The sequence below is a fragment of the Dromaius novaehollandiae genome, chromosome 9 (assembly GCF_036370855.1).
Source record: "Dromaius novaehollandiae isolate bDroNov1 chromosome 9, bDroNov1.hap1, whole genome shotgun sequence".
Classification (NCBI taxonomy): Eukaryota; Metazoa; Chordata; class Aves; order Casuariiformes; family Dromaiidae; genus Dromaius; species Dromaius novaehollandiae.
The window spans coordinates 11,411,951-11,424,229 of record NC_088106.1 but is presented as its reverse complement, the minus strand read 5'-3'; the positions used below and the strand labels follow the sequence as shown (position 1 = coordinate 11,424,229).

General features: G+C 45.2%; 1 protein-coding gene across 7 annotated transcripts in view; it reads left to right on the top strand.

Annotated features, from left to right (window-relative positions):
* Positions 1–12,279, top strand: part of MCF2L2 (MCF.2 cell line derived transforming sequence-like 2) — a 197,842-nt gene that overhangs the window by 43,512 nt on the left and 142,051 nt on the right. For all 7 annotated transcript variants that reach the window (XM_026094784.2, XM_064516666.1, XM_064516663.1 and 4 more), the window contains exon 2: positions 3,850–3,933. In XM_026094784.2, the coding sequence (XP_025950569.2) occupies positions 3,850–3,933 (84 nt within the window). The remainder of the gene's footprint in view (positions 1–3,849; positions 3,934–12,279) is intronic.

The window sequence follows — 12,279 nt, the reverse complement described above, 5'->3', positions numbered from 1 at the left end:
GATGGAGGCAAAGCTCTAGTTCATTTGCCATTTCTGCTGAGTCTCCCTGTGATGGTGTCAGACACTGTGGAAGCTCTTGTTCCATTTTTGCAACTATGCTTGAAGGAAGCTCAGCCTTGGTCACCCAAACCTGAGTGCTGTGTCTACATGTGGGAACTGCACTGCTGCCACAGGGTCTCTGCATCTTCCAGGTGAAGTCAACAGTATTTTCTTCAGTGGATGCCCCAGGGTATCTGTTCTGAGAGTTTTTAATTATTACCTTTTTCCTCATTACTTTTTTTCCTGTTCTTGGATTCAGATTATAGTCACCTCTAAACTTCCCTTTTTGTCTCCCCTTCTGCTTCCATCTTGGTGCCAATCTGTGGTTTGAGATGGCAGGAGAGGGTAAATGCAGTGCCTTGGGGTGGCAGGTTAAGGACTTGTTTGTAGATTTCTGACTTCCCTGCTTTGTCTCTGACAGATGTGCAAAACTGGGGACTTTGTGTTGGTCCACGTGTCATTCCTATGCACAAGTGTTGTCAGAAGAGGAGAAAACAAATTCTGGAAATACTGTCCGAGGATTAAGGATTTATGAATTTTTGATACAGATAGAATAAACTGGGAGGAGGGGGGAAGATTTCTATACTGCTGCAGCATGGCACTGAACTGCCTTTAATAGTGTCAGCTGGGGTTAGTAGGATGCTTGGGAAGGGAGCAGGAGGCTGTTCAGACCCTTAGCCTCTAAGTGACAGTGTGCTGTATTGAAAGCAAAGCCCAGCAAAAGACATAGGAGGGAAGTCAGCTTTCTGTCCTCAGGTGTTCAGCGGGCTTTCCTTTGAGAAACTGAGCATAGCTTAGAATATGATGTGCTGAGTTTAGCTTTATCCTCCATTTCTATGGATTCCCACAGACCATAACACTGAACTATCTCATGTCATGGGTGAGAGGCTCAGGGCAATGGTATTGTCTTTGGCATTTCTGTTGCCTGCAAATTTGTAGACAGGGCTTTTTGTCATATTTTAAAATCAATTACAATTGAACTTTCTACTGATGAAAGATCCTGATGGCTGTTTTGGCTCCTGGAGAGCAAAGCATTTCAGCATCTGCAAAACAAATGCAGCACAGAGACCAGCATGTGCTTTGCCAATGGAGGAGGCCAGCTGCCAGCCCTGTTCTGGGCTTATGTAGTCTTTGGCCCCTCTGACACCTGTATTTAGTCACCTGTTTGCTATGGGAGCCTTGTGAGGTATAATCACGAGGAGAGGGAGGACACAAGTCCATTGGCTTTTCCCAAGCAGATTTCAGAACGGTGCCAGCGATATGCTGGAGGATCAGCCACAGGTTCCCTGCACAGCACGGGGCACCTCTCTGGGTAGAGCTGCACGACTTTCAGCAGCTCTGCTGTACTGACAGAGGCTGGCAGAAAGAGGGTGTGATGGGGCTGCTAGGAAGAAGTGTCAATGCGCATAAGGTTAAGCTGTCCTGATACCTAGGCAGGAATGAGGCAGATCCCAGTTAACTCCTGCTCTGGAGGAATCAGCTGGGGAGAAAAAGTGAATACTGCTAAGCTGCTGTCAGCATCCATCTGCTACCTGGCAGAGTGGCCAGGATCCCTCATCTTGCTTGGACAGGCTGTGTCAATTCAGCTCATAGCAGCAGGCCTCCGCAAGGTTTCTTCCCATGGCAAGCTGTTTCCACAGGGCCATTTCTGGAAGTTAAGTCATGGCTCTGCTTTGTACAAGACGCTGTTTTGTGATGCTGCCTGGGGTGTAGTTTTTACTGTTGCAGATGTGGTGCCTTATGGGGTTGTGGCAATTCTCCTACAGAGAGTGTTTGCTTTCTGACAGGTTTTCATCTCAGATTTTGACTGAGAATAAGTCACAAAACAATGCACATCGCTGGCCTGCTAAGTTGCCCTGCTATGTCTTTTCCCTACCTGCAGCCCCACCAGCTTAGGAAATCTTGAGTCTCGCTGGTCTCTTGCTATGTGCACACACTGTACTTGACAGTCAGACCCAGATCTTGGGCAATGGCTCCTGGGCTATAGCTGCATGGCTCGGTGCTCTGCAGACATCCAGCTTGGCTACTGGGAGTGAGGATAAACTAGTCCTGGTAGACTACTGCACACTGGCTCTGTTAACTCTAGGCAACAGCGTAAGCAGGTACATGGCCTTAGCAATAAAGTGGACGTAACTTAGAGAATGTGATGTGCTGAGTTTAGCTTTATCCTTTTTCTATGAACTCTCACAGACATAACACTGAGTTGCCTCAGGTCCCAGTAAAACCCTTGAACATCACTCAGACCAAGCCCTCTGCTGTGACTGAGTCTACTCTTCCAGTTGCTCTTAGGTGCTTGTAATATCAAGAACCGGAGAAGCTGGTAATGGGCTGCATAAACAGGATGGAAATGAAGATACCACATCAAAACTATCACTCCTTCTTATCTGACTTTTCTGTACTTTAATGCAAAGGATCTGCAGGAATAAACCTCCCCCAGGCCCCCCAAAGATTTTTCCACTGCTTGCAATTATTTCCTGGTTTTGTGCATCAGCCAGAACTATGCTGCTTTGCGTGTTGTCTGTGTTGCCCTCTGTCTAGGAGAGGGCACAACCCATGCTCTCCAGCTACTTTGTCTGAAGGCATTAGTGAGGTGTACAGAAGTTGAAAATGTCTGAAGGATTAGGGAATGAACAGGAAAATCTGAGTGATGCTATGTAACTTAAAGCTAAGAATCCCTAGTTTTGGAAAGGATGAGGTTGGGTGTCTAAAAGTAATGTAAAGATTGTGCTTTGGGCAGGAGACTAGGATGCAGGAGAAAAGCTACTATTTAACCTCTTTGTCAACCTCCCTGTTTCTAGACAGTTTATTTAAAGTTGGGTGGCTCCGTTGTATTGATAGCGATGAAGATCTTGGTGCCTGTAAAGGAGCTGGGCAGCTACCTGCCTTTAGTGTGATCTGTGGTCTGTCTGGACCCAGCTTCCTTCCTTCCACCTTTTGTGTGTATAGTTTAGAGGTGAGCTGTACAAAGCCAGGACTCGCTGTTATTCTCTAGCTGTACAGTAACTAAAAGCCCCATTGTAATAGGTGCTATTGTAGCATAAGGAAACCTGGATCCTGCCAGTTGGGCTGCCAGATACTCCCCTGTAAATAAACTGTTGCTGGTCCAGACTGGGATGAAGAGCAGGGAGAACCATTGAGTGCACCTGTTATAGAGAGATCTGATTAGTTTAGTGTGACATTGTAGTTGCTGGTCACTGTATAGATCACAAAAAACACTTGTGGCTGTTTTTTCCCCCCCACTGCTTGCCAAGTTATCTTTAGTGTACTTCAAAAGAACAGGCTTTGTTTTCCTGAGAAGAAAGCCTCACAACGCTTTATTTCCTCCTTTTACTGTGTATTAGCTAGTAGCGGAAAAAGCATCAGCAAAGGAAACTCTGCTGGGTTGGTTACACAAAGTCCTTAGGCAGAGAGTGAGGACGGGGTGGAACATGGCACTGTGTCTGAAATAGGCTTTACTGTTTCAAAGACTGAAAAGCTGCTTTATATGGGAGCCCAAATGCAGTGGATTAATATGGAATATGAAGTAGTAAGGAGCAGACTGTCAGTGTGAGAACCTGTGACAAGCTCTGGCTGGTTTATGAAAAGCTCTCTGAAATTACAGGACACTATCTAAAGTAACTAAGCTGAAGATGAGACTGTAAGTATCACAAACTTTTCCATGACAAGCAGTCATATAACATCTAAACCAACAGTCAAGACAGGCTCTTTTCCTTCAAGTATGATCTCTGTTTCTCTGGGTTTTCAGAGGACTGGGAAGTGACTGTTAAGACTTCATTAACTCATTGAAGATTTCTGTTTTCACTTGCACAGATGAAATCATGCAGCAGGAGATACGGCCGCTGGTTGCAGTGGATATAATAGAGCAGCTCCACAGGCAATTTGCCATCTTATCAGGTAAGAAGTTGCTAGTAATCACACTCTGGGATTCTCTTGGAAATGTACTGGAATCTGTCACGCTGACTGTCACCCTTCAGCTCTGCACAGCAGTTGCAATAGCACTTTCATACTGCTAGTGAGAAGAGCTATTACAATCAAACCTTCATAATGCATAGAACTGGTAAATGGCATCTTCCTGTGCTTGTTTTTCTTCACACCAATTAATTTTCTCTGCTTTCCCCACACCCCCAAAGGGGGGAGGGAGATTTAGATGGTAAGAAACTTAAACCTTTTTATATGCATCTTTGTATAATGTCTGAGCATCTTGTTTGTGGGAGAAGCTTTTGGCCCATCAGGGAGCTGTTCATGACCTGCCCCCTCTTCCTTGTTGCCTTTGTTTTACAGATGATTCATTTTTAAAGTGTAAGGTTCTAATCTTTTAAAGATTTATGATTATTACATGTTCCTTTGTTTGCCTGAGGCTTGCAATCACACAAAATGACGCTATTCCTGCTCCAAAGAAATAGCTGATGTTGAAATATTTGCTAAATTATTTAACATACTTATTTTGGCTGCTGCTGGGAAGAAGTCCTTATCTGAGTCCTGGAATGGTCTCTCCTATTTCTGTTCTTTCTGCCTCTATTTTGTAAAAGAAAATGAATTTGCTTTACTTCTCTGTAGATGCAGATGACTTGTGCAAAACACTTAAATGATTGTATATATGGCACTTTATCCTCAAGCAAAATACAATTTCTCTGAGTATATTCAATACTAAATAAAGCATCTTTGAACAGGCATCCTTGAATCCCTCATCTGAGGCGTTGCTCTAGTTCTGCCCATGGGCATTGGCCTGTGTAGGGTACATGCCTCTCTTGCAGTGGTTTGGTGTTCACACACTGGTGCTGTGTGAAACCAGGGATGGGAGAAGTAATGGGCCCATCTTCTAAAGCGTGGAGCACTTCCAGAGGCACCATGGAGCTGCAACTTCCCACCTTGCTAGATCAGATTGCCCTAAATATAAGAATTTGAGAACTGTCCTCAAGTGTATTGCTCTCCATCTCTGGGGCAGCAGAACGATTGCTGTGATCCACAGTGGGAGCATTGCTAGAAGGGGATTTAGGGATGTGAGGCCTCTCACCATTGACATGGGGCAGATGGTTTTCTGTTCTGGAGGTTGCATCTTCCTAGAATTCCCAATACAAACACCCCCATGCAGAAAAGTGTAAGTAATGGTGTACAAAACTGTTCAAACCTTTTGCATCCCACCGTTGTTTGCTGGACAAACATGCTCCTTTTGAGCCTTGAGGTTAACTCCAGTCAGATCATGAGTGGGCTGCTTTTCTGCTCTCTTTGTAAGCAAGAAAACACTAAACAACCAGTCTCTCCAGAATGCTTTGCTTGCTTTTCTGCTCTGCAGGCATGCTAAGCTGGTAAAAATAACGTTGTTTTCAAGGCCTTTGATTTAACTGATACACCAGTGCCTGAAAACATTTGTATCAGTCTAAACAACATTGTGCATGTTGAGAATTCAGTGCCCCATGTGTCACGTCTATCTGGTAAAATGTGGACGATTGCTTTTCTTAAATCCCATTACCCTGCAGTATTTGAGACAAAAGCTATATATGATGTGTAATGTGCAACTCGCGGGAAGTGATTTACTAAACAGGAAGAAAACCCCATTTCCGGTTCCAACAAGCAATGTTAGATGTGGCACATAAATGACAAGGACAAATAAAGCCATTGCAAGTATTTCTTTATGGCCTTGGCATTTCAGCAATGCCTCTATCCTCACCTGCTATCTGACCAACTTCAACTTTTCACATTTGGTTTGATTCTCGTGTTGCTGGAAGCAATGAGAAAGATCTTTAAATAAGAGTCTTTAAACTTGAGGTACTTTTTTTGGAATTAACTTTTCATAGAAAGGTGAGGGAACTGAAGGCTTGTTTGTTAGGGATCTACAAATCACTGGTTCAATCTGCATACAACTGTTCATAACAAATACCAGAAGTGAAGAGGCATCTTCCAGGCCCTTGTCTACATAAAGAAACAAAATCCTACCTGGAGAATTTTCAGGTGTATTTAAAATCTCTGTACAGTCCACAAATAATATCCTAATGAGGAAAACAGGACAATCTGGTTCATAATTTATAAATTTACTTCAGTCTAAACCTTACAGCTAAATATGGAAACCTGGATAACTACACTGAAATCTCTAAATCCCCATGGCACTCTGTGAAGGAAAACATGAACTTAAGATCATCTACTTGAATTATCTTAATATCTTATACAAAATAACCAGCAGGGAGGGGGAGGGGGGGGAGCTAGGGAAAACATAGGAACAGGAGTCTTCCTTACTGTCCCTTCGTTGCCTCCTGCAACCTGGGGCTTAGGTACTTAAGTTGAAAAATGGCCAGACTTTTCAAAATGCCTTTCTCTAAGTTACTTTTGTTCCATCTAGCGAAGGACTAGGGGTGGTGTGGGGTCTTTTTGGTGGTTGTTGTTGTTTTTTTTTGTTTTCTCACTGGAATGAAACCTGGTCTGGGGGCTTGCCTGCCTCATTTCCCTTATTAAAGTAATTCACACAGATGACCTCATTTGGTTTTCAGGCAGCTCCACTGCTTTTTCTTACAGCCTGCTGCTTTTCATTAGGCACAGGCAACCACAAATATTTTGGTGCTTCAGTACTTGCCTACATGGAGACTGAAAATCTTCTGGTATTTAGCCTTTTTCCTGGTTTTTCCATGCTGTGATATTCCAGCTCTGTAGTCACTGCCTGACAAAATCTCTGCCCTTTGGCTTCATCACAGTGGGTAGTAAGACTCCCCCTGCTTGCTTGTGGAGTGCTTTGGACTGATGGATCATATAATCTGCTTTTCTGCCCAAAGTTATAAAAATGGACTGCACTGATTCATACTAGCTGAGGTTATTTCCTTCACTTTGTAGGCTGCAGCCTCCGGAGGGCAGCTAGACACCTCTTCCACACATGCGTGTGCACACAGCAGCTCTGCGTGTTAGCGGTGGCTGCCTGGCTTGTGCTACTCCACAGCCTCTAACACTCCTCTGAGCTCTCCTGCTCAGTCCTGAGGACACCAGATCCATTTGTTCAATGCTAATGGCAGTAACTCATTGACTTTTGCAGAGTTTGTTGTAAATGAATATTTGGTTAAGTCCAGCTTTCTCTTAATACCTGGCAGCTGAGACAGCTGCAGTGCAGGTATGATATCCCCAGCAGAAAAGCAGAAGGGGATGAGTAGGACAATTGAAGGCTGTTTCCTCTAGATGTGACTCGCTGCAGAAGTGCAGCTGGTCCCAGTGTCTTTGCTTAGTCATTAGAAACGTTTTCCTCTACTGTTGCTGTGTACAAACTTACCAGAAAAGGATCAAACTGTCTTGCAGTGTCTGAACAGATGGTAGAATTATTATGTAGCCAGCTAATGAGTTTGGCGGTTAGGGCCTGGTTATAATGAATATATTAGATAGTCAGCCTCTATTTGTCCTGGCCCTCTAGCTACCAGAAGAACCAAGATTGTACTACCCATGCCAAAAACAGGGAGACTCTCCGAAACCTTCCCTGGAGTGCTGCGGTTGTAGAAGAGGCTGCGTGCAATGTGGTATTGTGTCCTGAAGCACATGTAGTCCTATGTTGGTCCTCTTTTCCATGAGCTGACCCAGCCCTGCTTAGCTTGTGAGATCTGCTCGGAGCATTGGTTCACGTGGCTAAATTCTAGTCCTGAAACCGCTACTGCCTCTTCACTTTGCATGGAAACAACATTTCCAATTATGGTTTTACAGCTGTGACAACATAGCTGTGTATGTGCACAAAGCACTCTATGTTTGACCATGTGTTTCCTGCAGTTGTTAAGGTTTAAAGCTGGGTAGTACTGAAACGCTGGCTATTCTAACATGCATCAGCTTTTCTCAAAGAAGGGAGAACCACTAGTAAAATACTGGTCCTGTCCTGCTGACAGACAAAACCTGCTGTACCAATTTGTGCTTAGGAGTACTACTGCCCCCTCCCTCTTTATCTGCAGTTTCACACTGTGTTCTTATCTGTAATTACTCTGTCAAAGAGCCCAATCTGCCAGTTGCAGCAATAATGGATCCTGTTACTAAATCGCGAATTTATTAGATAAACTGTCACGAAGTGTAGTAGCAGAGATTCATTTTCTTTATGTTCCTGTTAGGTTAATGGACTTCAGTGGGTGGAAGACTATATCTTAAAATGGTAACTGATTCCCAAGCCAGCTTAATTTCCCAAGCCTGGAGGGTATTTAGCCATCTGCTTCCAGTTCAACTGAGCAGTTTGGAAATCCTGGCCTGACCCTACCAAAAAGGCAGTTTGGAGCTTGTGCAAAGTCTATACTCAGGAAGCCTGATTTAACTTCCAGGAGAAATTTGGCATTTGCAACCCTTAACATTGGGGGAGGGGGAGGGGGAGGAGGAGGAGGAGGACGACGACAACCCTCAAAATCAAAGCTATTCCTGAGCATGGCACAAGCAGAACCTGACTGAGGCAGGGAAACTTCAGCCAAGACATGACCGAACACTCTGGCTGTCTGACCCAGCAGATGAACTGTACTCGGCTCTGCTATGACTCAGGCAGCTCTCTGCATGTGGGCAGACCTGAGCAATTTGCCTGACAGCGAAGGCAAAATTTGAAAGAAAACTTTCCAATGTTAATGGATAAGTTGGTGCCTGTAGAAGGCTTAGCCAAACTTTTGCAACTACTCCTCCCAGATGGCCTGGTGTTCCAAGGGATTCAATATATTGCCTAAGATCTGGTGAGCTGCTACTTTAGAAATCTAGCTATTAGTGTTACCAGAAAAGCTGCTGGCTGTTGAATAAGACATAAATGTAGCTCCCAAAACCTAAACCCTGGATGTATTTGGTCCCTGGATGCACAAGGCATAGCTGGTCTAGAACTGGGGAGTGAGAGAGTACCTGGGATCTGGGTTGCGTCCAGGCATTTGGCTTGCAGTTGTGATCTCTTGCTGCTTTGACATCAGTCATACCAAGATGTGACTTCAGCTATGTGAGCTATTGGAATTGGCCCTTACCTTGTTTGTTACTCACACCTTCCACACTGCAAAACTAAACTTTCCCTACTTCTAAGTCCTGTTGTCCTCTACACGTATTCCCCCGCAGTGTTTCAGCTGCTTTGCTGCCACAGCTGAGTTCTGGCCCCATCTTCACTGTTTAAAAGGGGGAGCTAGGCCTCATTGGCAGCTGGGGAGAGTCCATCTCTCTATCCTGTGATACATGAGTTTGTTTTAAGGACTTGGGCAATATGTAATAGGAGCAACTATAAATGCTGCATTATATCCCTGGGACACTAGAGATTTGGCACACAAGTGTGAGCAATAGCCCTCTCAGTGCCTTGCACTCCCCTGATACAACCTGCATGCCATCTCCTGCTTTTCTTTCCCTTACATATTCACTGTATACTTCTCTCCTGTCACCCAGGGTCTTTCTGTTCCTTTGTCCCTGACCCACAAGAGAAGAGGAAAAGTTGAGCAAGAAGCTGGGGTGGAAAATAAGGAAAATGCCCAAGATGAGAAGGAAAGGGGTGCTGTGATTCCACTGGGGAGCTAGGCAGGAGGTTGAGCTGAGTTGCAGCATCTTCCACTTGAGTCTTGCCTTTCCCCCCCAGACAGCCCAACCAAATGCTCCTGCTAATGGTTTCTGCCTTTTGTTCCCCTTGTTACTGAGTTTTGCACATCTCTGTCAACACAAAAGATTTAGCTGCTTATTGATTACTTCCCACAGCCATACATCAAAATCAATAGTCAGTATGCCCTTCTGCATGCACATACCCACCACAGTGGGTTGGGAATAGGGCTCAGCATGGACCTTTGACACTATGAATTTGGGTTGCAAAGCAGGATGTTGGCTATCTGCAGAGGCAGAGAGGAGCTGGAGCTCTTGAGGGAAACCAGCTGATGGGTTATAGCGTGTTTTGTGTTTGTGGGTGCTATTTGAGGGAAGCTCAGGTCTGTGTCAGGAGATGGTAGGCAAAATCCAGCAGAGTTTGCCTACAGGCAAAACTCTGGGGCTAGCTGTGATGGCATGGCCTGGTGTCTGACCATGTGAGGAGCAGTGACCCACAGGAAGACCTATGGGAAGCTGTTGGAGGCTCCCTTGAGGGCAGGGACCAGAAGCCTGCCTGCGCCGAGTTCAGCCAGAGGCCTCTGCTCCTGCCAGCTGAACCTCCAGCTCTTGCTGCTGCTGCTTGCGAGGGCCACTGCCACCAGCTGCTCTTTCCCTGGCCTGGCTCCAGTATGTGGAGCTGCCAGAAGGTGTTGGAAGTGACTGGGCTGCTTGAAGAGTGCTGCAGGGTGGCACCTAATGGGAGCCTGGAGGAGCTGCAAGTGAGCACGACAGATGCCTGTGCCTTGCATGAAGACAGTTGCTGGGCCTGGCCATGTTCCTGATGTCTGTTTTTCACTGTATCTTTGTTCCTGCCTCTGACTGCACTGAACTTGAGTTATTTCCCGCTCCTCCCATGGAGCCCTCTAGCTCAGCTCATGCCTCAGGTTGTCCTGGCTTTTTGTCAAGCTCCACTGCTCCAGGCAGCCCTTGGCCCCCTTATCTTACTGCACAGACGCTGCTGAATAGAATAGACATGCCCCAGCTGGCTGTAATGTAACCCTCTTCTCGGCTTTGTGCTGTGCTCATGCTGCTTCTTCTGCTCAAACTTTTTTTTCTCTCTCCCTCCTGCTGCCCTTGCTTTCTACTCAAAATGTCTTTTTTTTTTTTTTTTTTATTATTCTTTCTTTTGCCCTTCAGCAGAGGTGCTGGACCTCCTGTCCCTCTCTGGCTTACCTATGACAGATTGTAAAATGTTTCTGATCAGCAGTTAGACTCTTTTCACTAGTGGTGCCCAGGAGCACAGGGGTTAAGCACAGTCCCAGCAAAGGCAAGGATTGTAAGGAACCTTTTGGGCCAAATTCCGTGCACTGAGTCCTTAGGACTGGAACTGAGTGAAGGCTGTTCATGCTGGTTTTTAATTCCTACCCCCTGCCCTGCCAAGGCATTCAGGAGCCAATTAAAGTATCTTGTGGAGCTGGAAGAAATCTGTTTGCTACTCCCTGGAAATTGAGGGTGGTGGCCCATAAAAAAGGGCTGTGGCTTGTCAGTTCAGATTCTGCAGAAATTTGCATGGAGATCTGAACACAGCAAATGCTGCAGCAAATCTTGGTTTAGTGTTAGGGAAAAAAAATGGCATTAACATTTAGAGATGCATAGAACTGCTTTGTCAGAAAGTGAGCTTCCCGGACTCCTTTGGTATATATGGAGCTTTCCTCTGCTGTTGTTACTTTGCTAAATAAATGGATATAATATTGTTTTCCCTTGTAATCCTACTACTGTTCCAGGTTCAGGCATGGGCAAGAACAGCCTGTTCCTCCTAACCTATCTGTGTTGTTACTTGCCACCCATCATTCTGGAGATACCAGCTTTCTCCTTGCCATAATACTTAATTTCTGATTGACGAAACTTCACCCTAACTTCAAAGTATAGCAGGAACTGAGGGTTTCCTATCTTTATTTGAAATACAGCTGTCTTCAGGAATCCTCTGAGCTCTCTTCTGTAGTAGGTAAATGTTGCCTTCACCTTGGAGGATGAGATGAACCCCAAGAGAGGTTAAGGTTGCGTGGCCTAGTCACTGGTGAGGAGCTTCTGGATCTTAGCTAAGTGCTCAGACTGCAGCTGGTCCTGTCTGGTCCTGGTAGATTTGTTGCCAGTGGTGAAGGGAAGAAGGCAACATTCAATCTGCTTGCATCCGTTCCTCAGATGGCTTAGTAGAGGAGGTGATCCTGTGCTAAAAATAACCCCCCAGATACTTACAGTACCTCCTCAGCCTACTTTGTTGGACTTGGAGAAAAGAGGCCAGAGGAGGAGGAGGCACACATACAAATGTGGGTGTAAGAGAAAGGGAAGATAAAAGGGACGCACAGAGGCCCTGGACAGCAGGAACGCTCAAAGTGCTATTGGAAACTTGTAGTTTAGACAAATCTTGACCACAACCACAGGTGGACTATTGGGTGATCAAAGGAGGGGATCTTAATTTTGTCATCCAAGGGCAAATATTACTGCTTTAAACAAGAATGTTCCATGCTACTACATTTCTGCCTCTTAAAGATTTGATTACCTTTGTAATGGGAGTACCTGAAATATGAGAATGAGGAAGGGTGACACCCAGGAACCATGTGAATGTATGCAAGATATCATGCATGAGATACCTTGGTGTGTACTGCTTTCAACCAAAATAAAAACCAAGCAGACAAACCGTTTAATTTTCTGAGCTGTTACTGTTCATGCCCAGAAGATGTCACTAAGCATCTACAACAAACCGTCCTAACTGGT